General features: G+C 46.4%; 1 protein-coding gene across 1 annotated transcript; it reads left to right on the forward strand.

Moving 5' to 3' along the window:
* The first annotated feature begins 235 nt into the window (after positions 1-235).
* Positions 236-3415, forward strand: LOC118366719 (FUN14 domain-containing protein 1-like). Its single transcript, XM_035749319.2, has 5 exons — positions 236-335; positions 854-1010; positions 1239-1314; positions 1526-1654; positions 1906-3415. The coding sequence occupies exons 1-5, from the start codon at positions 317-319 to the stop codon at positions 1981-1983; spliced, it is 459 nt and encodes a 152-aa protein (XP_035605212.1). The 5' UTR covers positions 236-316; the 3' UTR covers positions 1984-3415.
* The last annotated feature ends 23417 nt before the right edge of the window (positions 3416-26832 follow it).

Here is a 26832-nt window from a genome sequence, read left to right on the forward strand (position 1 = left end):
AATAACAGACTGAAGTAGCCCATTCTGTGCTGTTACATTTACTGTGTACAGTTATATACTTTGCAAACTATACATTTTTTGGGGGGTAAAACATTTTATTTGTCAGTTTTGTTTATTTGTGAGGCAACCTACATTTATGAAAGCTGCATTACATTAGAAACTGTATTGAGACATTCTAATAAGATAAATAATTCGAGTGATATTTCTTTTAAATGCATGAAATTCTGTTTGACTGTCTGACAAACTATGCAAACCATGTATCCCATCACGCCTGTGACAGCATTTGTCAACAACATTCAAGTCAAGACACTCCAAAATGGCGGATCGTGAAGAGGGTAAGTGTCGCTCTCAAACCAAAAAACGACCTTTATGTTTCCATATTTGGTCCCATATTTCCATCTTAGATGTACGCTATAGAGCATTAAATCATACCCATATATGTCATATATGTGGCAACCTACTCGCTAAAAAACGATCAGGTCTACTCTTTCGGTCTCTGATCGCACTCACTCGGTATGTTTCAATGTATCAACGTCATAGATTATATCAAGATAAGTAGGAATGGCTACAGTTGCAACATTGTTACCACGTTATAACACCATGCAATTTTGACGTTTTAGACTGCTATTTCCCCACATACGCGAATGGATTATTATGCCAAGATGTGCCTGTAAGAAATTAGACTCATAATCCTCTCCTTCCAACATGGTTTGACGTGACTTCATTTGTACTGTTGCCAATGGAATATGGCACAATCATCCAACACGTCTGACGGGGATATTAATACCTGTGAAACTGCCAATTGTTCGCCTCTTGTACATAAAGTGCTCTACTTTGTGTCTCCCGCCCCAAGACCCAGAGAATGAGGACACATATGAGGTGGTCGACCTGACACAATATGCTAGGCGTCAACAATGGTGGGGCTGCCTATTTGGTGGGAACAATTCGGGTCCTATGGCTGAGAAGTATTCGGTGGCCACACAAATAGCACTGGGTGGTGTGAGTGGCTGGTAAGTCCTGCAGGCCAAGGTAGCCTATGTTGATTATACAACGGAGCATCCTCAGGACTGTTCTTTATCATTTGATGCATCTCTCTCATGGTAGTCAATGCTACTGTACTTTAATGCATGGTATGATCAAAATACAGGCTTCCTCTGTAGAGGATTCTATTGCCCTGTTTAGTGTACTACATGCAGGATAGGGTTTAATTTGAGTTTTGCATTGTCTCTCGCTGCCAGGTGTGCGGGATATCTTTTCCAGAAGGTGGGGAAGATCGCAGCCACCGCTGTGGGTGGAGGATTCCTCTTGTTACAGGTGGGAACTCAACACAAGTTTTTAATGTACAGTATAAAAGTCTAAATTAGTTATTTCACATGCTGGTCACCCACTGCGAAGAGAAGCTTGCTCTTTAGCTACAATACTATTAGCTAAAATCCTTATTGTCATGGATTATTTTACATAGCATTTTTGCTTAGTTTTATTAATAGTCCCTAAAATAAATAAAAATGTATATTATATTCTCCAGATAGCCAACCACAGTGGCTATGTGCAGGTGGACTGGAAGAGAGTGGAGAAGGATGTCAACAAAGCCAAGAGGCACCTGAAGAAGAAAGCCGACAGGGCTGTACCAGAGCTCAACTCTTTTATCGACCAGGTAGCCCTACACCTGTTGTATTCGGCACATGTGACAAATAGCATTTGATTTGATTTGATTTGTGCATGACAAAGCAGTGTGAATTGAACTACATTCATACTGACATAATACAAATTATGCCTACTTGTACAGACTAGGCTGCTAATTCAAGGGATCAATTATCCATATGCATTCAGATTTGTTATTCGTCTTAAAAGGATATTGCACTTTTCTTACATTTGAATACTGTTATTTATCTCAATCCCTCCCAGTCCACAGAGTTTGTGAAGACAAACATGATCGTCACCAGTGGATTCTTTGGAGGCTTCTTGCTTGGGCTGGCATCCTAAGAACACCACAGGGGCCTGCAGTTTGAGATAAGAATCACTTGAGAGGTCTGGCTGTGAAGTGAAATGCCCTTTTAAAACGTGGTGGGAACAACAAGAACAGATGCACAGCACAATATATCAAATTGAGCCAATTACACAACCCGCAAAAAAAGGTAATGTAGTTGTAAATACTCTGTAATGTGTACTTACTATGCTGTTTCACAATATCCACCTGTCTATCTACCATGTAATTGCATGGTTTTAGCACCACCTGATAGAAACTGGAACCAAGATATCCTGCTGCTCCACCATATAAACAAAACCGTGTTTCCAGCTAGGCTTTTAGCCCCCAACTCAAGGCAATTGGGTACAACCCAAAAGGAACTAGCCTTTTGGGTTGTGTGGGAAACGCTGGTCTACAAAACAGTTATTAATCTAAATGCGATAAGAGCACACAGGTGTTGCGACCCTGTAGATGGGATCCGGTGTTCCTGGCTCACTCTGATTCATATATTCATCATATGAGAGATAGAAACACACTCACTTCCAATGGCTCTGAGCTGCTGCTGGAGATGGACGTATGTACATATGTAAAAAAGGATAGGAAGATGAAAAACACTGAGATTGATGCTGTATTTATTCAGATTGACTGTGTGGTCTTCAGCAGAACTTCATGCATGTGTACAGTGTACTGTTGCACTTGTTACACATACACACCTAATTGGGCTGCAATGCGGGAACTTATTGATTACATTTGGGTCTAGTTCTTTCGAGTGTTTTCTGGTCAATATAGTCCTACTCCGCAAGTATACCCAAGTCATGCAGTGCACCATGTTTGCACAATATATGCCCTTTTCATTCATTTGTATGAGTTAATACTTCAATCACATTATATTTATTGATTTAGGATTAACATGACTATCTTTATTTTGCCTTTACGGGCGGTGCAATATTTGCTTGGAGGTAATTTAGCCTCTTTTGTGTTTTCTCTTTCACAGGAAAGCAATTTACCTTTGTTATTGAATTACAATGCTGTTGTAGTTTGTGTATATATTCTTAATATAAAATACCAAATGCAACCAACAATCATGGCTTTCTTTATTTCAAATGAAAGAATAGCCCTATGTCTGTGTCAAGTTTAGCTTTAAAAAACAGATTTAAAAAAACATTGTATCACAGCACCACAGCACTATTTCTAAAGATCGAATTTACCTGTACTGTATATAAGAATATGAATATGTATGTATAGTGTGTAAATTCTATTTTTGTTGTCTCTTGGTGTCTCCTATATATAACTTGTTTTTTATTTAGTGTAATGTATTTAATTTAAAATCTTATATTGTTCTTGTCTATTACTGTTCTGTACTTTGTCATGTATTTGAGTGTTTCATGTGGACTCCAGGAAGAGTGCAGTAGCTAATAGGGATCCCAATAAACTAAACTTCCTTCAGTACTTTGAGTTTAGGGGGCAGATCATTTCCTGCCCTCCAATTTGACTTAAATTACTTGAATGAGCAAGCATTTATCTTTCAAGTCATCGTTACTATGTCATTGAAATTGTATATTATTTCCAAATGTTGTTGCAACATTGCAAAAATGTTCCTGTGCGGTGTTACCATTTTCAGAGAAGAATGTTGCAAAAAAATCAAACTGAAACCCTAGACTGTCGCTGCACCGTTGCCGGGCAACGGACGATAACCGGCACGCTCCATGGCAACCTAAAACTGGTGAAGAACGGAAGTTGTTCTCACGAGTTGGACGAAGTATAAAGTACATTTATATTCCAAATACTGCCTCTATTGCGCTGCTGATGCCGCCTGGCAATTCTCTTATAAAAAACGTAAGGTTTGTAGTGGATATTTTTTACTTTATTTTGTTTATTGAATGACCATATATATATATATACTCTATGCTTGGCGAATTGAAGCGAACGGAAAAAAACAGCTCACGCCAACGTTATATATCGATTAGCTGCGTCCACAGATTGTGCAAGTGCTTTGCCTTATATAGTGCATTGCTGTTTGCTGCGAGGAAATTAGGGCAGCAATTTGCATGTTATGAATTCCTGCTTGTCTGACTTTATCCTCTTACAACAAACCATAATATTCCCCTGCAATTGGCTCTGTTGTCTTTTCTTGACTAATTTGTGACTTCCTTATCCTACAGTTGGGGAAAGACAAATTCCACAAGTCCTAGTATTTTGACTGTTCCAAAGGGGGTCCCTATGATGGTGGGTTCAGGGAAGCCAGGCATTGAAGGGGAGTTGCTGCTGGGCCAGAAGGCACAACCAAACTACTCTTGTCTTCCCCAAAGGAGAGGGCAGTGACACTCTGTCATGAGTGGCTTTTGACAGGTCTGTCATGGAACTGTTATGGGCTTTCCAAAGAATCTTGGAAAGTGCATACACATTGTGGTTAATTGTTGTCAAGAAGGATGACTACAGACAGACTGCTATATTTTCACCATCTCTCCCCTTCAGGTGCTGAGCTTCGACACATTATTTTGGGAGGCTGTGCCTCAGAAGCGAGAGAAGTATCACGTCATTTTAAAAAATGTTTTACTTAGTTAAATAAAGGTTAAGTGAAACGGCTAGCTTAGTTAGCGGTGCGCGCTAAATAGCGTTTCAATCGGTTACGTCACTTGCTCTGAGACCTTGAAGTAGTAGTTCCCCTTGCTCTGCAAGGGCCGCGGCTTTTGTGGAGCGATGGGTAACGATGCTTCGAGGGTGACTGTTGTTGATGTGTGCAGAAGGTCCCTGGTTTGCGCCCGGGTATGGGCGAGGGGACGGTTTAAAGTTATACTGTTACATAGGCAAGTCAGTTGAGAAAAAATTCTTATTTACATTGACGGCCTACTGGGGAACAGTGGGTTAACTGCCTTGTTCAGGGGCAGAAAGACATATTTTTACCTTGTCAGCTCGGGATTCGACCCAGCAACATTTCAGTTACTGGCCCAACGCTCTAAGCACTAGGCTACCTGCCGCCCCCCAAAAAAACAAGAGCGCCCAATGTGGGGCGCGAACCCACAACCCTGAGATTAAGAGTCTCATGCTCTACCGGCTGCGTGTAAGATCTGTTTCTATCTGTTGGACAACGCCATCCAGGTGGTAGATCCAGAATTCAAGAACAGTGGGACTAGGAGACAATTGAATGGCCGGGCCAAGCTTGCAAAACCAGGTATGGGTCTACTGTAATAACCAGCAAATCAGAGGAAAAACTGCACTTGTTTTACTGTCTGAGAGACGGCCCAGCCAGCTCTGGACGATGGCAATCTTCTCTGGATCGGGGGCAACCCAATCTCCACTGAAAATGTGTCCCAGGATCTTGACCTGTTTGTGAAACAAAGTACATTTGTCAGGGTGCAGTTTCAAGCCAAATTTCTTCAGCCTTTCAAACACTATATCCAGGTTAAGTGTTTCAAAGTCTGCTAAATACACAATGAAGCTGTCAAGGGAGACCAAAGGGGACTTTGCTACGAAGTAACCCAAACAGCTTTGCATTAGTCTTTGGAAGATTGCGGGGGCATTGCACGACCCAAAGGGCATGTGTTCAAACTCCTAAAGGCCAAGCAGGGTTCATAAAGACATTTTCTCACAGTATTGGTCTGTCACTTCCACCTGGCCAAATCTAGGGTGGAATAGTAACTGGCTTTTGTGAGTGTGTTCGGTGCTTCCTCAATTCTGGGCAACGGATGGGCATCTTTTATGAGTTTACATTTTTCATTTTCTGATATCACAAATTCAAAGTTCTCCGTTCTTCTTTCTGACTAAGACAGTTGGTGTGTCCCTGGGGCTTGTGCTTCCCTTACTAGTCCTGTTTTCTGCACGGTCCCTCTGTCATAAGGGTAACTAGGGACCCATTGTGCATTTACAAAGAAGTGTCCTCATACCTCACCCTGGTTCCTCAAAGCTTTTCCCAGATGGTTCAGCTGAGCTCTGCCATTTTCTCCTTCATCTCAGCCAGCGGTTCTCTTTTTAGCTCTTTTTCCCAAGAATAATGTTTGGGTTATTTGGAAGATCCCAAACCACTGCGCAGGTTGGTTCATCTTCATATTGGCCACGCCCATCTTCCTCAAGGTACAGGGCCTACTGGCGCAGCTGATGGAACTTATGGTCGGGGTCATAGTTTCTGACCTTTCTAGCAGACCCGAGGATGTACTGGTCATGTGTGTCTGTCTGCTTGGCAGTGGTCCTGTGGGTCTCAGTTTTGAAAGCACTGCGCCAGCTCACATAGGCGCAGGGCATATGAACGTGCAGACTCCTCAGGCTTCTCTCTCCAATTAAAAAACAGAGCACGTAAAGCACCAGTAGATATATCAAATATTGGAAAATGAGTTTCGGGGTAGCTCGTACGTCCTCTTCAAGAATGAAGATTTCTCTACGGGCCTCTCCTTCCAATGCACTCATGATGAAACCACATTGCTGAGCTTCCGACCACATTTGCGCGCAACATGGCTTGAATCTGATCTTTCCAGTCTTCATAGGGCACATCTGAGCCTTGGAATGTTGGCACCCATGGTGCTCCAATAAAAATGGTGCAGCCGTACCTTTACACTCATGGGGCTTCTTCTGCAATTTCACTAATTGTTACTGTCCTGGGTTCCAAATACAGTAGTCACAATCCTGCCACAAAACCACCCGATGGAGTTTTGGAGACCAGGACTCTTAAACGTATAAGGTTGTCGTGAGCAGTTGGGAACCACACTAATCATAAAACACAAGGAGGCGTGATTTCAGCAAAAAGTATGGACATTTATTTTGAACACGTACAAATATAAGCCACCTACTAATGGGCTGAAATGGAATTTCGTTCCACAAAAAGAGAAAAGGTCTTGGTGCAGTTTAAGGGGTGGGGAAGTTCGATCATGGTTTTCCTTCTGCTCTGTCCTCTCCACCTCCTCTGGGTTAGACCTGAGAAACAAAGAAATGTTGAGCAGCACAATGCCACACAATTGTCTTTGAGTATATATTTACAACATAAACCATTCCTGTCCAGTCTACTCCCCAGTCTGTGTTTTCATCAATGATGCCGCCAACCCCTTTCCATCAAATCCTTCCACCCCTTTCCATTGAAACCCGCTTTCCATCAATGATGCCGCCAGCGCTCCATTCATCAATGATGCCGCCAGCGCTCCACCCGCTTTCCATCAATGATGCCGCCAGCGCTCCACCCCCTTTCCATCAATGATGCCGCCAGCGCTCCACCCCTTTCCATCAATGATGTCACCAGCGCTCCACCCCTTTCCATCAATGATGCCGCCAGCGTCCACCCGCTTTCCATCAATGATGTCGCCAGCGCTCCACCCGCTTTCCATCCAGTGCTCCACCCCTTTCCATCAATGATGCCGCCAGCGCTCCACCCCTTTCCATCAATGATGCCGACTTTCCATCAATGATGTCGCCAGCCCACCCCTTTCCATCAATGATGCCGCCAGCGCTCCACCCCTTTCCATCAATGATGCCGCCAGCGCTCCACCCCTTTCCATCAATGATGCCGCCAGCGCTCCACCCGCTTTCCATCAATGATGTCGCCAGCGCCAGCGCTCCACCCGCTTTCCATCAATGATGTCGCCAGCGCTCCACCCCTTTCCATCAATGATGCCGCCAGCGCTCCACCCCTTTCCATCAATGATGATGCCGCTTTCCATCAATGAGCGCTTTCATCACCGCCAGCGCTCCACCCCCTTTCCATCAATGATGTCGCCAGCGCTCCACCCCCTTTCCATCAATGATGCCGCCAGCGCTCCACCCGCTTTCCATCAATGATCGCCAGCGCTCCACCCCCTTTCCATCAATGATGCCGCCAGCGCTCCACCCCTTTCCATCAATGATGTCGCCAGCGCTCCACCCGCTTTCCATCAATGATGTCGCCAGCGCTCCACCCTTTCCATCAATGATGTCGCCAGCTTTCCAATGATGTCGCCAGCGCTCCACCCGCTTTCCATCAATGATGCCGCCAGCGCTCCACCCCTTTCCATCAATGATGTCGCCAGCGCTCCACCCGCTTCCATCAATGATGCCGCCAGCGCTCCACCCCTTTCCATCAATGATGTCGCCAGCGCTCCACCCTTTCCATCAATGATGCCGCCAGCGCTCCACCCCCTTTCCATCAATGATGCCGCCAGCGCTCCACCCCCTTTCCATCAATGATGTCGCCAGCGCTCCACCCTTTCCATCAATGATGCCGCCAGCGCTCCACCCGCTTTCCATCAATGATGTCGCCAGCGCTCCACCCCTTTCCATCAATGATGCCGCCAGCGCTCCACCCCCTTTCCATCAATGATGCCGCCAGCGCTCCACCCCCTTTCCATCAATGATGCCGCCAGCGCTCCACCCCTTTCCATCAATGATGTCGCCAGCGCTCCACCCGCTTTCCATCAATGATGCCGCCAGCGCTCCACCCCCTTTCCATCAATGATGTCGCCAGCGCTCCACCCTTCCATCAATGATGCCGCCAGCTGCCACCAGCATCAATGATCCACCCTTTCCATCAATGATGTCACCAGCGCTCCACCCCCTTTCCATCAATGATTCCAGCGCTCCAATCAATGATGCCGCCATCAGCGCTCCACCCCTTTCCATCAATGATTCGCCAGCGCTCCACCCCTTTCCATCAATGATGTCGCCAGCGCTCCACCCCTTTCCATCAATGATTCCACCCGCTTTCCATCAATGATGTCGCCAGCGCTCCACCCGCTTCCATCAATGATGCCGCCAGCGCTCCACCCCTTTCCATCAATGATGCCGCCAGCGCTCCACCCCCTTTCCATCAATGATGCCGCCAGCGCTCCACCCCTTTCCATCAATGATGCCGCCAGCGCTCCACCCCCTTTCCATCAATGATGTCGCCAGCGCTCCACCCCCTTTCCATCAATGATGTCGCCAGCGCTCCACCCCTTTCCATCAATGATGCCGCCAGCGCTCCACCCCCCTTTCCATCAATGATGTCGCCAGCGCTCCACCCCAGCTTTCCATCAATGATGTCGCCAGCGCTCCACCCGCTTTCCATCAATGATGCCGCCAGCGCTCCACCCCTTTCCATCAATGATGTCGCCAGCGCTCCACCCCCTTTCCATCAATGATGTCGCCAGCGCTCCACCCCCTTTCCATCAATGATGCCGCCAGCGCTCCACCCCTCCACCCCCTTTCCATCAATGATGCCGCCAGCGCTCCACCCCTTTCCATCAATGATGCCGCCAGCGCTCCACCCTTTCCATCAATGATGTCGCCAGCGCTCCACCCCTTTCCATCAATGATGCCGCCAGCGCTCCACCCGCTCCACCCCTTTCCATCAATGATGCCGCCAGCGCTCCACCCCCTTTCCATCAATGATGCCGCCAGCGCTCCCCCCTTTCCATCAATGATGTCGCCAGCGCTCCACCCTTTCCATCAATGATGCCGCCAGCGCTCCACCCCCTTTCCATCAATGATGCCGCCAGCGCTCCACCCCCTTTCCATCAATGATGCCGCCAGCGCTCCACCCCCTTTCCATCAATGATGCCGCCAGCGCTCCACCCCTTTCCATCAATGATGCCGCCAGCGCTCCACCCCCTTTCCATCAATGATGCCGCCAGCGCTCCACCCCCTTTCCATCAATGATGCCGCCAGCGCTCCACCCCCTTTCCATCAATGATGCCGCCAGCGCTCCACCCCCTTTCCATCAATCCACCCCCTTTCCATCAATGATGCCGCCAGCGCTCCACCCCCTTTCCATCAATGATGCCGCCAGCGCTCCACCCCTTTCCATCAATGATGCCGCCAGCGCTCCACCCCTTTCCATCAATGATGCCGCCATCCACCCTTTCCATCAATGATGCGCCAGCGCTCCACCCCTTTCCATCAATGATGCCGCCAGCGCTCCACCCCTTTCCATCAATGATGCCGCCAGCGCTCCACCCTTCCATCAATGATGCCGCCAGCGCTCCACCCCCTTTCCATCAATGATGCCACCCCTTCCATCAATGATGCCGCCAGCGCTCCACCCCTTTCCATCATGATTTCTTTCCATCGTGTTCATTCAATGATGCCATCGCAGCTCCACCCCCTTCCATCAATGATCACCCCCCTTTCCATCAATGATGGCCAGCGCTCCACCCGCTTTCCATCTGCCGAGCGCTCCACCCTTTCCATTTGCCTCCACCCCTTTCCATGTTCATTTGTGATGCTTCCTCATCGGCGCCCTGAGACGTTTTGCCTCCATGCTGCTTCTAGAAGGGTTTAAATACAGGCTACAATATGCAGTGAACCAATGGGAATACATCTGAATGATTGTATCTGCATTCTCACAAGGGGATTGGTGTGCCAACAGGTCCATGAGTTCCTCTGCTTTCCTCCCGTTGTTAATCTCCAGTGAATATAGGCAATGCTCCTGTGAATCCACTTAGTGACACTCCAAAACATAAGTGAAATCATACAATACACATGTAAATAAAGAGTAAGAGCAAGCCATTTCCTGGTAGAATGCACAACATATTCATTTGATTTCGTCATATCATGACAGAAGTGTAGTCAAGAGGAAAAGTGCCTCTTTCTCTGTGCTTGGATGTCTTCTCCCGCACTCCTTCCCAGACAGGTCTCTCTCTCTCTCTATCACTTTCTCTCTCCCTCCCTCAATCTCTCCTTACCACCCTCACATAGCTCTCATCCAACCTGACAGGTGTGCTGTAATGAGACTGGCCTAGTGGTTAGAGTGTTGGATTAGTAACTGAAAGGTTGTAAGATCAAATCCCTGAACTGACAAGGTAAAAATCTGTCTTTCTACCCCTGGCGATTAACTCACTTTTCCTAGGCCGTCATTGTCAATAATAATTTGTTATTAACTGACTTGCCTAGTTAAATAAAGGTAAAAAAAAAAAAAAAACATTTAGCTGTCACTGTTCAGACACTAACTCACCGTAAAAAAATGGCCACTGCTGTTTGTTTTCCTTATTTTTTTCTCCAGAGATTGTCAGGCTGTTCCTTTCGGTTGCCTCTCTCTAAATGTCATCCTGAAAGGTTGCATCTGAACCTCCTAGCCAGTGGCACAAAAGGATTTTCCCCAGATAGAAAATTAAGCCTGTCCCTCAAGACAAATTATAAGGATTTGGTCTGTTTGTCTTCTTTCTCTTTCTCCCTGTTATGTTGCTTCCATTCCCAAGGACTAGGGGGCAAGAACCAGCCACTTGTGTGTGTGGGTTTTAGCTTGGCACGTGTGTGTGCGTATAAGTGTGTGTGTGTTTTTAATTCTGACTCTTCTCCATCTGTGGGTTTTCTTCTCTGTTCTCTCCTGCAGCATGCTCCCATTCCCAAGCGTCAGCCCGGAGAGATCACAGACCGAAGGGTACTCAACATGTTTGGTCCTATGGGCCAGGCAGGGTGCTACATCCTGGATCCCCTCAAAGTTAGGTGTTGCTAGGGAGATTTTACACAGTAACATTTTGAATGTGAAATAGAGAAGAACCCTATAATTTGGTGACCTGTATGGGATGTTGTAGAAACACAGTTCTGTTCTTTAGAGTGTACAGGGTCAGTTTGATCCATCATATTTTACTGTTGTATTCCTCTGTCTCTCTGTATCTCTCTCACTTTGTCTCTTTCTCTCTCTCTTTCTCTAGCTCCCCCTCGCTGCTCTCTCTCCTCTCCTCTCCTCTCCTCCTCTCCTCTCCTCTCCTCTCCTCTGTCAGATGGGTGCTGTCCATGAGAAGTTCTATAAGAAGGGGGACACTGGGAGGTGTGGTCAATGTGTGGGGGTGCAGGGTGGTCATCTGTGACAACTTCAGCAAAGCTTAATCTGTTTTATCCCATACCTTAGTCCATCGCCTGCAGTTCTGGTGTATAACCACATGATGTCAGTATAAGTATAATAAAAACTTCACTGCATGGCTCTGGCAAACTCAAGTTCATCCATGTTTGTTGTTTTCAATGTCAATTATTTCCATCATCTTTAAATGTTTTAGATTGACCCCAAGATGCTCTCCATATCTGAATTTAGATTTTGTCATATTTGTCATATTTAGTGAAGGTTCAATTTGGGACCAGCTGGAGATTATAATAACATAATTATAATCATTTTTACCATCAATGTGATACTAATTTTTTATGGAAATCTCTCCATTGCATCAAAACCATGCAACTCTTAGAATAATCACTGTCAATAAATCAAAATGTGTTTATATACTGTATATAACAACAACATATGTCACAAAATGCTTTACAGTAACCAAGCCTGGACGTTTGGGTGATAGAGCAGCGTTTACAGTAACCAGGCCTGGATCCTTGGGTGATAGAGCTGCGTTTACAGTAACCAGGCCTGGATCCTTGAGTGATAGAGCTGCGTTTACAGTAACCAGGCCTGGAACCTTGGATGATAGAGCGACGTGTACAGTAACCAGGCCTGGGTCCTTGAGTGATAGAGCGACGTTTACAGTAACCAGGCCTGGAACCTTGGGTGATAGAGCAGCGTTTACAGTAACCAGGCCTGGATCCTTGGTTGATAGAGCGACGTTTACCTTAACCAGGCCTGGATCCTTGAGTGATAGAGCAGCGTTTACAGTAACCAGGCCTGGATCCTTGAGTGATAGAGCAGCGTTTACAGTAACCAGGCCTGGAATCTTGGGTGATAGAGCGACGTTTACAGTAATAAGGCCTGGAACCTTGGTTAATAGAGCGACGTTTACCTTAACCAGGCCTGGATCCTTGAGTGATAGAGCAGCGTTTACAGTAACCAGGCCTGGAATCTTGGGTGATAGAGCGACGTTTACAGTAATAAGGCCTGGAACCTTGGGTGATAGAGCAGCGTTTACAGTAACCAGGCCTGGAACCTTGGGTGATAGAGCGACGTTTACAGTAACCAGGCCTGGAACCTTGGGTGATAGAGCAGCGTTTACAGTAACCAGGCCTGGATCCTTGGTTGATAGAGCGACGTTTACCTTAACCAGGCCTGGATCCTTGAGTGATAGAGCAGCGTTTACAGTAACCAGGCCTGGAATCTTGGGTGATAGAGCGACGTTTACAGTAATAAGGCCTGGAACCTTGGGTGATAGAGCAGCGTTTACAGTAACCAGGCCTGGAACCTTGGGTGATAGAGCGGCGTTTCCAGCACTGACATCATAGTAAACAAAGCTTTGACTCATGGTGATATCAGCAGTTCAAGCCGCCTGTGTGAACATAGTCTTACCCATAGTTGGAGTCCTGGAGGCTGTGGAATTCCAGATGTCATTTATAACTTTTTCCAACACCAAAGCAGCAGCTCCAGGCCTGTCAGTCTCCTGTCCCTGACTGACAGTAGATACCCCACCTCCACCTGATGATTCGCCACTGTGAGCGAGAAGCTTTGAAATGAATCCGCTATCATCATGATTCATGCGCTTGTTTTTTCAGTAACATGTCCGCCGTATTGCACCATCCAAATGGGGCTCACATTTCTGTAGACGGGAGGGTTTAGGAGAGGTGGGGTTTGACCAGTCTGCAGTAATCTAACTCTTGTCTGTGGATGTGTGTTGGTCACTCCACCCCATTCTGCTTCCCCTCCTAGGTGTCTTGGCAAGGTTAAACTGACTGGGGGGGGCTCCCTGTATTAGTCACAGACTATCCCAGGGGCCCCCCAATGATGGAGAGACCTGATGGGGACATCAGGGGGTCAAATGTTGTGTAGGTTATTGTCTGAGGCTCAGGTCTGTTAGGGATGGATCACCTAACCCACTGTTGCCTTCTCTCTCCATCTCTACTACTTTCTCCTCTCTCTTCCTTCAAATGTTTTGTCTCTCTCTCTCCCTATCATTCTACCTATCGATCTCTCTCTATTTCTTTCTGTTATATCTCTCTCTGCCCCTCTCTCAGAGGACTTCTGTCAAGTAAAGTACAAGGCTCCCCTGCCCCTGAGCCCTCCTGGCCTGTACCTTCCTACAATGGTTTTGTCTCTGAGTAGGACTCTCTTTGCTCCTGCCAGGGCCTGCTGACATTCAGGTAGGAAATGCTGGACTGATTCCCTAAGAAAACATTCAGGTAGGAAATGCTGGACTCAGGAACTAGAACCCCAGTACCAATTTAGTATTCAACAAACTATGGTGTTTGAATCAAATGTTACTGGTTGGTTATTGTGTGTGCGTGTGTGTGTGTGTGTGTGGCTCCTGACATGCTGGTCTGTGGGGATCTTCTGGTTCCAATGCTTCACTCACACTGCTTGAACTAATTGCTGGGGATCTGGGGCCATTGTCCAGGTGATTGTTGGCAGGCCGTGTCGCTGCCTGTGTGTGTGGTTCTGTCTGTTTGGGTTTGGGGTTTGAGTAGCAGCCATTAGTTCCAGCAGTGTGAGTGAAGCATTGGAACCAGAAGATCCCCACAGACCAGCATGTCAGGAGCCACACACACACACACACACACACACACACACAGTGGATTGTAGCATGTAGGAAATGTCTATCCACGCCACAGGGTAAATCAGCTTGTTTATGTGGCCATGTGGTTACCCTGGGTTAGTTTCAGATTTGTCTTAAATGTCCTCCTCCTCCTTATCCAATGCTGCTGTAATGAAGATGGTATGTCATAATGTCAAGGACTGGCTCCAGACTCCTCAACAACACACGGAAAACAGCTGTGTCCTCGCACAAAAACGTGCACACAAGTCTTGCATCTCCTCTTTCAAGCTTGGCATCAATGATGATTTCTCATCTGTGCTCGTCTGGTCTCCCTTGTCTAATCTCTGCGCTCGTCTGGTCGGGAGAGACATGGAGGGAAAGGGGGAGAGTGAGGGAGGAGGGAAAGGTGGATAGGGAAAGTGGGATGGAGAGAAAGAGGGAGTGAGATAGGGGAGAGAGATAGGGGGAGGGAATGGATAGAGAAAAAGAGGGAACGGAGAGGGGAGAGAGATAGGGAAGGGAACGGAGAGAGGGAGGGAAAGGTAGAAAGAGGGAGGGAGAGAAGGCTGAGGGGGGTGGTGGAGGGAGAGGGGGGAGGGAGAGGGGGGAGAGAGATACTCTGTTCACAAACAGAGCCTGTAGAGCCCCCGGACAGCATTGGAAAGCATCAACAGAGAGAACACAGTGGCAGAATACCTAACCACGGTGACTGACCCAAACTTAAGAGAAGATTTGACTATGTACAGACTCAGTGAGCAAGACCTGATTCTCAGGCTATGTGCCCACAACTCACAAAATGAGGTGGAATCCAAGCTGCACTTTCCAACCTCTTGCCAAATGTATGACCATATTAGAGACGCGTACACTACATGACCAAAGGTATTTGGACACCTGCTGGTCGAATATCTCATTACAAAATTATGGCCATTAATATGGTGTTGGTCCCTCCTTTGCTGTTTTAACAGCCTCCACTCTCCTGGGAAGGCTTTCACGAGATGTTGGAACATTGCTGCGGGGACTTGCTTTCATTCAGCCACAAGAGCATTAGTGAGGTCGGGCACTGATGTTGGCCGATTAGGCCCGCAGTCAGTGTTCCAATTAATTCCAAAGGTGTTCGATGGGGTTGAGTGTGCAAGCCACTCATGTTCTTCCACACCGATGTCGACAAACATGTTGTCATGCTGAAACAGGAAAGGGCCTACCACAAACTACTACCACAAAGTTGGAAACACAGAATGGTCTAGAATGTCATAGAATATGCTGTAGCGTTAAGATTTCCCTTCACTGGAACTAAGGAGCCTAGTCCCGAACCATGAAAAACAACCCCAGACCATGATTCATCCTCCACCAAACTTTACAATTGGCCCTATGCATTGGGGCAGGTAGCGTTCTCCTGGCATCCGCCAAATCCAGATTTGTTCGTCAGACAGCCAGATGAAGCATGGTTTTCACTGCTCCAGAGTCCAATGGCGGCGAGCTTTACACCACTACAGCCGACGCTTGGCTGCTCGGCCATGGTAACGCATTTCATGAAGCTCCCGATTAACAGTTATTGTGCTGACATTGCTTCCAGAGGCAGTTTGGAACTCGCTAGTGAGTGTTGCAACAGAGGACAGGCGATTTTTACGCTCTGCTGGGCGCTACTCTGCCTTTCTAAACCAGCTACACGGACCCACCAGAGAGTAACAATGGCTGCCGTGACTTTGCATCATCACGTCCTCACGTCTCTGTCTCATAGTGATGACATCAGAAGAGTTGCTTGATTCTGCTTGTGGACTTGCTTTGGGTTGTTTGCCCCATCATCCAGGCTCTTTTATTTTCCTGATTGTCCGCTTCTCCTGATGCCTGGCATCTACAGTACCTATGTCTTCCTGGGACTCCTGTTTGAACACATTTTTTCAGTTTTGATTTAGTTTTGTTACCACTAACATTGCACTTTGTCAAAGCAAAAGCTTTTATGTTTTGCGAATGCATTTAATCTGCATCTATTTAAATTCAGGGATGTTACTAGTGTGACAATAATTTAATTTAGGACTTCTAACCCACTGGGCACACACTAGTTGAATCAAAGTTGTTTCCACGCCATTTCAATGAAATTACATTGAACCAATGTAGAATAGATGTTGAATTGACATCTGTGCCCAGTGGGAACCTTTATTTAACCAAACAAGTCAACTGTCATCCTCAATGAGGGACTTGTCCAGTCCTATATTGTGTGTTGCCTTGAGCCCTTTGTTCTGCTATTGTTGAATTGAATCAACTTAATTGATTGTCCACAGTTGGACATGGACTGTAGGTGAAGAGCATTAACTACTCTGTCCTCCTGGAAGACATGTTCGTAGTGTCCAGACCAACATCGACCCAACACTCTAACCGACCCAACACAGGCAACACAGAGACAAAGATATGGAGAAGAAAACCGACAGATAGATCATCAGCCTATGAAATCAATCACCTCACTGCTCGCTGTATATATGATCCTCTTTCAATAAAAGACATGGATTATGGCCTCCCTAGTGGCGCAGCGCTCTAAGGCACTGCATCGTAGTGCTAGAGGTGTCACTACAGGCCTGGGTTTGATCCCGGGCTGTATCATAACCGGCCGTGATCTGGAGTCCCATAGGGTGGCACACAATTGTCCCAGTGTTGTCTGGGTTAGGGTAGGGGGTATAGGCATTGTCGTGCCCTCTTCATGGCTGTCTTGGTGTGTTTGGTTCCTGATAGATTGTTGGTGATGTGGACACTAAGGAACTTGAAGCTCTCGACTCGCTCCACTACAGCCCCGTCAATGTTAATGGGGGCCTGTTCGGCCCTCCTTTTCCTGTCGTCCACAATCAGCTACTTTGTCTTGCTCATGTTGAGGGAGAGGTTGTTGTCCTGGCACCACACTGCCAGGTCTCTGACGTCCTCCGTATAGGCTGTCACATCGTTGTCGGTGATCAGGCCTATCACTGTTGTGTTGTCAGCAAACTTAATGATGGTGTTGGAGTCGTGCTTGGCCACGCAGTCGTGGGTGAACAGGGAGGACAGGAGGGGACTGAGCACGCACCCCCGAGGGGCACCCGTGTTGAGGATCAGCGTGGTGTATGTGTTGTTGCCTACCCTTACCACCTGGGGGCGGCCCGTCAGGAAGTCCAGGATCCAGTTGCAGAGGGAGGTGTTTAGTCCCAGGGTCCTTAGCTTAGTGATGAGCTTTGTGGACACTATGGTGTTGAACGCTGAGCTGTAGTCAATGAACAGCATTCTCACATAGGTGTTCCTTTTGTCCAGGTGAGAAAGGGCAGTGTGTAGTGCAATTGAGATCGCATACTCTGTGGATCTGTTGGGGTGGTATGCGAATTGGAGTGGGTCTATGGATGATGGTGTTGATGTGAGCCATGACCAGCCTTTCAAAGCACTTCATGGCTACCGACGTGAGTGCTACAGGGCGGTTGTCATTTTGGAAGGTTACCTTCGCTTTCTTGGGCACAGGGACTATGGTGGTCTGCTTGGAACATGTAGTTATTACAGCCTCGGTCAGGGAGAGGTTGAAAATGTCAGTGAATACACTTCCCAGTTGGTCATAAAAGGCATTTAGCCTGTCTGGTAGCTTGTCTGGGCAGCTCCCGGCTGGGTTTCCCTTTGTAGTCCGTAATAGTTTGCAAGCCCTTCCACATCTGATGAGCGTCAGAGCCGGTGTAGTATCATTCAATCTTAGTCCTGTATTGACGTTTTTCCTGTTTGATGGTTCGTCTGAGGTTATAGCGGGATTTCTTACAAGTGTCCGGATTAGTGTCCTGCTCCTTAAAAGTGTCTGCTCTAGCCTTTAGCTCGGTGTGGATGTTGCCTGTAATCCATGGTTTCTGTTTGGGAAATGTACGTACGGTCACTGTGGGGACGACCCTTATTGATGAAACTAGTGACTGAGGTGGTATACTTCTTATGCCATTGGATGAGTCACGGAACATATTCCAGTCTGTGCTAGCAAAACAATCTCGTAGCGTAGCATGCCTGTCATCTAACCACTTCTGTATTGAGCAAGTCATTGGTACTGCTTTAGTTTTTTCTTGTAAGCAGGAATCAGGATTATAGAATTTTGGTCTGATTTGCCAAATGGAGGGCAAGGGCGAGCTTTGTATGTGTCTCTGTGTTTGGAGTAAAGGTGGTCTAGAGGTTTTTTTTCTCCTCTGATTGCACATGTGACATGCTGGTATAAATGAGGTATAACGGATTTAAGTTTGTCTGCATTAATGTCCCCGACCACTTGGAGTGCCGCTTCTGGATGAGCATTTTCTTGTTCGCTTATGGCCTTATTCAGCTCCTTGAGTGCGATCTTAGTGTCAGCATTGGTTTGTGGTGGTAAATAGTCAGCTACACAAAAATATAGATGAAAACTCTCTTGGTAGATAGTGTGGTCTACAGCTTATCATGAGGTATTCTACCTCAGATGAGCAATACCTCGAGACTTCCTTAATATTAGACATTGTGCACCAGCTGTTATTGACAAATAGACTCACACCACCACCCTTCGTCTTACCGAACGTAGCTGTTCTGTCTTGCCGATGCATGGAACACCCAGCCAACTGTATATTATATGTGTGAACCATAAGATATTACAGTTTTTAATGTCCCATTGGTAGGATAGTCTCGAACGGAGCTCATCCAGTTTATTCTCCAGTGATTGCATGTTGGCCAATAAAACGGATGTTAGAGGCGGGTTACCTACTCGCTGAGGAATTCTCACAAAGCACCCGGTTCTGCGCTCCCAGTATCTCCATCTTTTCTTCATGCGAATGACTGGGATGGGCCTGGTCCGGAGCAACAGTATATCCTTCGCGTCAGACTAATTAAAGGAAAAAAGATCCAGATGTTCTGATATCCAGAAGTTCTGATATCCAGAAGCTCTTCTCGGTCATAATAGACGGTGGCAGAAACATTATGTACAGAATAAGTTACAAACAACTTGACAAAACACACAAAATAGGGGAGAAGGGTAGAGAATGGGACCGCAGCCTGTGCCTGACTGTAGTTATAGCTCTCTGGATTGTAAGCTAAGTTTGGATGCCTCTGCCTTGTCAGAAGCTTATCCCTTATCAGGCCGTTCCCCACTTATCTACTCGGCACAGCAGAGGGAATACAGGGGATCCAGTGTAATCAGAAGCGTGCCTGTCTGCCTGTGGATAATTGACGCCGGAGGGGGATGGCTGCTGTTTTATAGTTCCTAACCAATCAAATCAAATTGTGTTTGTCACAGGCGCCGAATACAACCTTACCGTGAAATGCTTCTGACTTGTTGGGTTTTAAGCAAAAGTGGTGTCATAAAGTTACCACAGGGATAACTGGCTTGTGGCGGCCAAGCGTTCACAGTGCCGTCGCTTTTTGATCCTTCCATGTCGGCTCTTCCTGTCACTGTGAAGCAGAATTCACCAAGCGTTGGATTGTTCACCCACTAATAGGGAACGTGAGCTGGGATGAGACCGTCGTGAGACAGGTTAGTTTAACCCTACTGATGATGTGTTGTTGCAATAGCACTCAACCAACAATGTAGTTCAAGAAATAGTCAAGAAAATATTTACTAAATAAACTAAAGGAAAAAATCAAATAAAGAGTAACACAATAAAATAGCAATAACGAGGCTTTATATAGGGGGTACTGGTACAGAGTCAATGTGCGGGGGTACAGATTAGTCTAAGTAATTTGTACATACTATGCATAGATAATAAACACTGAGTAGCAGCAGTGTAAAAAATAGCCTTACATCACCTCTCAGTATGATTATAATGAACATGTGTCTTTCTTGCACCATTATGAAATTATTAAGAGACTAGATACAAGTAGCTAATCCTGGCGACCAATGTTTTAGCATTGCGTTATTGAGGCAAGCAGATCAGAGACGTCAAGGTGGAACCCGAGCATGTGCTATGTATAGTGTAAATAACAACTACCAATAGACCTGCTCAATTATAAGCGTTATGGTCAATCAAATCATTACTTTGTAAAACCAGGGCTGCATTTACTCAATTCAACTAATATAATTTATTAAAAATAATTAACGCTCAAACGATTCCAGTGTACATGAAATACATGCTACATTCCAGACTACTCAGAGTAAATGACTATCACCAATAGGTTAAGACTTAATGTGGGTTCCAGGTGTCTTTATTTCAGAATAATCTCTTCAGAGGAAAAAAACGATGTGTGTCTGATACACACAGGAGCTTGATAGCAAGAGCTCTAAATATGAACAAATTCACTGCCCTTTTTAACCAAAAGGAATGCACCCCCAACCTGAATTAACATTTCTTAGCACTTTGCTAGTGAAAACAAGCACACCCAGATTGTAATCTAATCAACTCCATTTAAATGATAGGAGTTCACCTCCTGTGTCGTTATTGTTATTCCACATTTTCATCAGTCTTCACACCTCTCCTAGCGTCAGTGACCCCAGGACTTCCGTGAGAACGTCTCTTCCTTGAGATTTCCACAGATAAGGTGTGTTTGACCCCAGTGATAGCCCACAGATGGTCTGCCATCCAAACAATGTCATAAATCACTAGTTGCGAGTATATCACCTTCTCTCATTCTTCCACTACATTCACACATCAATAAATGTGCTTCTAAAAATTAACAGGTGTTAATCAATGTCAGGACATGAATAATCAGGCAAGACTTGATGTATGACTTTATGACAATCGCCACAGTCCTCTGTCCTCAGTCTTCTCCTGTCCTCTGCTCTCCTCTGTCCTTCTCTTCTCTCATTCTCTCCTTCTCTCCTCTGTCCTCTTCTCTTCTGTCCTATTCTCTCCTCTGTCCTTTTCTCTCATCTCCTTTCCTCTTCTTTCCTTTCCTATGTCCTCCACTTCTCTCCTCTGTCCTCTTCTCTCATCTCATCTCATTTCCTCTTTCCTCTCATCTGTCCTCCTCTTCTCTCCCCTCCTCTCATTTTCTCTCATCTGTACTTATCTCCCCTCCTCTCCTCTGTCCTCCTTCTTTCTCTGTCCTTCTCTTCTCTGTCCTCTTCTCCTCTCTCCTCTGTCCTCCTTCTTTCTCTGTCCGCTTCTCTGTCCTCTTCTCCTCTCTCCTCTGTCCTCCTTCTGTCTCTGTCCTTCTCTTCTCTGTCCTCCTTCTTTCTCTGTCCTTCTCTTCTCTGTCCTCTTCTCCTCTCTCCTCTGTCCTCCTTCTTTCTCTGTCCTCTTCTCTGTCCTCTTCTCCTCTCTCCTCTGTCCCCCTCTTCTTCTTTCCTCTCCTCTCATCCTCTTTTCTGTCCTCATCTTCTCTCTTTTTCTCTCCTTTCACCTCCCCTCCTCTCGTTCTCTTCTCTGTCCTCCTCTTCTCTCCTTTCACCTCCTCTCGTTCTCTTCTCTGTCCTCTTCTCTCCTTTCACCTCCTCCTCTCGTTCTCTTCTCTGTCCTCTTCCCTCCGTTCACCTCCTCCTCTCGTTCTCTTCTCTGTCCTCTTCTCTCCTTTCACCTCCTCTCGTTCTCTTCTCTGTCCTCTTCTCTCCTTTCACCTCCTCCTCTCGTTCTCTTCTCTGTCCTCTTCTCTCCTTTCACCTCCTCTCGTTCTCTTCTCTGTCCTCTTCTCTCCTTTCACCTCCTCTCGTTCTCTTCTCTGTCCTCTTCTCTCCTTTCACCTCCTCTCCTCTCGTTCTCTTCTCTGTCCTCTTCTCTCCTTTCACCTTTTCCTCTTGTTCTCTTCTCTGTCCTCCTCTTATCTCCTTTCACCTCCTCTCGTTCTCTTCTCTGTCCTCTTCTCTCCTTTCACCTCCTCTCGTTCTCTTCTCTGTCCTCCTCTTATCTCCTTTCACCTCCTCTCCTCTCGTTCTCTTCTCTGTCCTCCTCTTCTCTCCTTTCACCTCCTCTCGTTCTCTTCTCTGTCCTCTTCTCTCCTTTCACCTCCTCTCCTCTCGTTCTCTTCTCTGTCCTCTTCTCTCCTTTCACCTCCTCTCCTCTCGTTCTCTTCTCTGTCCTCTTATCTCCTTTCACCTCCTCTCGTTCTCTTCTCTGTCCTCTTCTCTCCTTTCACCTCCTCCTCTTGTTCTCTTCTCTGTCCTCTTCTCTCCTTTCACCTCCTCCTCTCGTTCTCTTCTCTGTCCTCTTCTCTCCTTTCACCTCCTCTCGTTCTCTTCTCTGTCCTCTTATCTCCTTTCACCTCCTCTCCTCTCGTTCTCTTCTCTGTCCTCTTCTCTCCTTTCACCTCCTCTCGTTCTCTTCTCTGTCCTCTTATCTCCTTTCACCTCCTCTCCTCTCGTTCTCTTCTCTGTCCTCCTCTTCTCTCCTTTCACCTCCTCTCGTTCTCTTCTCTGTCCTCACCTTCTCTCCTTTCACCTCCTCTCGTCTTCTCCTCTCATCCTCGTCCCAGTTTCAGTGGACTACCCTCTATTTCCCATGATGATCATGATATTCTTGGGATCTGGGGCGGCCTGTGTGTGTGTGTGTGTGTGTGTGTGTGTGTGTGTGTGTGTGTGTGTGTGTGTGTGTGTGTGTGTGTGTGTGTGTGTGTGTGTGTGTGTGTGTGTGTGTGTGTGTGTGTGTGTGTGTGTGTGTGTGTGTGTGTGTGTGGTGTCGGGGTATAAAAAGTAACCGGTTGATCGGCAGGTCAAATTAGAGCCAAATTAGAGAAATTAGAGCCTTCATCTATGTCACTGACATGTTTCTCTGGTCCAGGGGATAACTCAAACATTTGCTAATCAACCATCCAATCCCCCGCATCTTAAACAGGGAACAGAGAGATCCCAATCCATCAACGCAAACACACTCACACATACGTGCGCAGCACACACACACACACGCAATCCCCCCCTCGGAGTTCAGAACGAGTGTATGACATCACCTCTAGGGCATTATTGGGTCTTCACTGTCTGCTTTCACACCTACTCAAATATTACCCTCCCGAGTCACACACCCTCCTGTCCGCTGCCTCCACCGCCACCCGCTTAAACAAACTAAAAAAAACTCTTGACGTCATCTGGAGGAAGGGGGAGGAAGGGGAGGCTTGAGTGCATACTTGGCCTTTTTTTGCATCCCAAAACAGAGTGTGAGGAGGGACAATAACCCTCACATCCTTCCCTCCTCCCCCTCCCATCGGACTATGTAACACAGTCACTGGACCAAAGACAAAGTTACCAGGACATAGAAAAAGCACAGGTCACATTTCACAGGTCAGACTGACCTCCCTCCAGATGCTATGGTGGTGTGACCTGGGGAGTGGGAAAGGAGAAGACAGACGAAAACATACCCGGGTGGGGAGTGTGTAATGTTGTCCTTTCCTTGTTTAACTTTACTGTCGTCCTGCTCTCTCCCTCGGTACTGGCTGTAAAACACTGTAAAATCCGATACGCCGGAAAAGGTCATAAAAGTCTCTGGGGTTAAAAGGTCTCCTGTGAACACGTGCGTGCGTGTGCGTGTTAGCTACATGTACTAACAGAAGAATGCAGGCCTGATACTGCCAGGGCCAATGTTGGAAGGACTGACTCGTTACAGACCCCAGTGAACGATAGCGGAAAGTTTCCTAGCGTGTTTAACGACAGACTATTTTCTCGTAGTACCTACTCCTTTAACAGGAGACAAACACAAGGAGAGGCTGCGTTCCAGCTGATTCTGATTTTTGTGTGACACCTTGCCCTACAGATAACTGTGGATAGGTCAAAGGTCGATGAATAGGTTCATCTATCTGATATTTAATCTGACATACAGCCCTGCATGTGGAATATGCACATAGCTAACTACAGAAAGTTCATATTACAGTCTGGGTCAGACATTTTTGTGTGGTAGTTAAAACATCATTTTTTTCAACCAGCATTCAACCTGACCACACCGTCACAAAATAACGCCAGCCTGATGTTTTTTCATCCAATTTTGCATTTAGGGAAGCCTTAGTAACTGCATTACTATTCAATAAAATAGGCCCCTGCTGGAGAAGAGATTACGATGCTTTTAGTTATATGCATATTCTACAGCTGAAACAGAGGAGCAGTTCTAATGAGAGATGAAGAGCAATAAAGAGAGATAAAGAGAGAGAGAGAGAGATGGAGATAGAAAGCCAAAGATGAAGAGAGAGATGAATTGAGAAAAATAAGAAAAAGAGAGATGGAGATGGAGATACAGAGAGAGATGGAGAGAGAGATAAAGAGGAAAATGAAGAGAGAGATGAAAATAGATTAATTGAAAGATGGAGAGAGATAAAGAGAGAGATGAAGAGATATGAACAGAAATATGAAGAGAGAGATAAGAGAAAGATGAGACATGAAGAGAAGGAGATAAAGAAAGATGAAGAGAGATTTAAAGAGTTATGAATTGAGATATGAAGAGAGGAAGAGAGAGATGGAGAGACAAAGACAGAAATGAAGAGAGATGATGAAAGGTAAAGAGAGAGATTGAGAGAGAGATGAAGATAGAGATATAGAGAGATGAAGAGATATGAATTGGAGATGAAGAGAGATAAAGATAGAGATGAAGAGAGCTAATTAGAGAGATGAAGAGAGATTAAATAAGAGATGAAGAGAGAGATAAGAGATGAAGATAGATAAAGAGAATGAGATGGAGACAAAGAGAGATGAAGAAAGGGATGAGGAAAGATAAAGAGAGATGATGAGGAGAGGTGAAGAGAGATGAATTTACGAGAGATGATGAAGAAAGTTGATGGCTTTCTCCTACAGAGCTCCATTTTTATGGAATGGTCTGCCTACCCATGTGAGAGACGCAAACTCGGTCTCAACCTTTAAGTCTTTACTGAAGACTCATCTCTTCAGTGGGTCATATGATTGAGTGTAGTCTGGCCCAGGAGTGTGAAGGTGAACAGAAAGGCTCTGGAGCAACGAACCGCCCTTGCTGTCTCTGCCTGGCTGGTTCCCCTCTTTCCACTGGGATTCTCTGCCTCTAACCCTATTACAGGGGCTGAGTCACTGGCTTACTAGGGCTCTTTCATACCATCCCTAGGAGGGTTGCGTCACTTGAGTGGGTTGAGTCACTGATGTGATCTTCCTGTCTGGGTTGGCGTTCCCCCCCTTGGGTTGTGCCGTGGCGGAGATCTTTGTGGGCTATACTCGACCTTGTCTCATGGTGGTTGAAGATATCCCTCTAGTGGTGTGGGGGCTGTGCTTTGGCAAAGTGGGTGGGGTTATATCCTTCCTGTTTGGCCCTGTCGGGGGGTGTCATCGGATGGGGCCACAGTGTCTCCTGACCCCTCCTGTCTCAGCCTCCAGTATTCATGCTGCAGTAGTTTATGTGTCGGGGGTCTAGGGTCAGTTTGTTATATCTGGAGTACTTTTCCTGTCCTATCCGGTGTGCTGTGTTAATTTAAGTATGCTCTCTCTAATTCTCTCTTTCTCTCTTTCTTTCTCCCTCTCGGGGGACCTGAGCCCTAGGAACATGCCTCAGGACGACCGGGCATGATGACTCCTTGCTGTCCCCAGTCCACCTGGCCGTGCTGCTGCTCCAGTTTCAACTGTTCTGCCTGTGATTATTGTTCTGTTATAATCTCCACCCGGCACAGCCAGAAGAGGACTGGCCACCCCACATAGCCTGGTTCCTCTCTAGGTTTCTTCCTAGGTTTTGGCCTTTCTAGGGAGTTTTTCCTAGCCACCGTGCTTCTACACCTGCATTGCTTGCTGTTATGGGTTTTAGGCTGGGTTTCTGTACAGCACTTTGAGATATCAGCTGATGTACGAAGGGCTATATAAATACATTTGATTTAATGAGGAGAGATAAAGAGGGAGATGAAGAGAGATTGAGAGATAAAGAGAGATGAGGGGAGAGATAAAGAGAGATAAGGGGAGAGATTAAGAGACTTTAGGAGGCTGGTTTTGGCTGCTGTGCTTCATTCCTTTATCCCTTCCTGTATTTCCTCAGTACCTATAGGTGTTGGCAGCGGAGCAGGGAGGAGGGCTAGGGGGACAGGATTAAGACCAGACTTTCAAGGTGTCAACCAATGCCAGGTGCACATGGGGAAACAGTTACTCTTTATATTTGTCTCTCTCTCTCTCTCTCTCTCTCTCTCTCTGTGAATACTTTTTTTTCTGGATCTCTCTCTCCTTGCTCTTTTAAAATAATATATCTTTCTCCGTTTTCTCTCTGAATATCACTGCTCTGTGGAGATAAGGTGTGTGTGTGTGTGTGTGTGTGTGTGTGTGTGTGTGTGTGTGTGTGTGTGTGTGTGTGTGTGTGTGTGTGTGTGTGTGTGTGTGTGTGTGTGTGTGTGTGTGTGTGTGTGTGTGTGTGTGTGTGTGTGTGTGTGTGTGTGTGTGTGTTGGGAGCAAATCAGCGAAAATACCCTACTTCTTCAGACAATTCTCCATTTCTTTGACATTTTGTTCCCGTAACAGTCATTATCCATTTACTACCTCCGCCTAAAAGGTTCTGAACACTTCAGTAGAAGTCTATCCCCCGACGCTCAGTCAAACCTGGTACACTCATCAAATGTACGTGCACGCACACACGCACACACAGGTTGTCTTTGGCAGCGAGTGGGCATAACATTGTTCTAGCTGCTTAAATGAAGAGAAGTTATTCTACACCGGCTGTAAATTAGTTCTAGGAGACTATTTTCATTTAGACTATC

This window comes from Oncorhynchus keta, chromosome 34, assembly GCF_023373465.1.
Source record: "Oncorhynchus keta strain PuntledgeMale-10-30-2019 chromosome 34, Oket_V2, whole genome shotgun sequence".
NCBI classification, from domain to species: Eukaryota; Metazoa; Chordata; class Actinopteri; order Salmoniformes; family Salmonidae; genus Oncorhynchus; species Oncorhynchus keta.

Coding starts and splice junctions, on each gene's coding strand:
- LOC118366719 (XM_035749319.2), top strand. Junction 1,315..1,525: donor GAGGATTCCTCTTGTTACAG/GTGGGAACTCAA, acceptor TATATTCTCCAG/ATAGCCAACCACAGTGGCTA. Junction 1,655..1,905: donor TCAACTCTTTTATCGACCAG/GTAGCCCTACAC, acceptor AATCCCTCCCAG/TCCACAGAGTTTGTGAAGAC.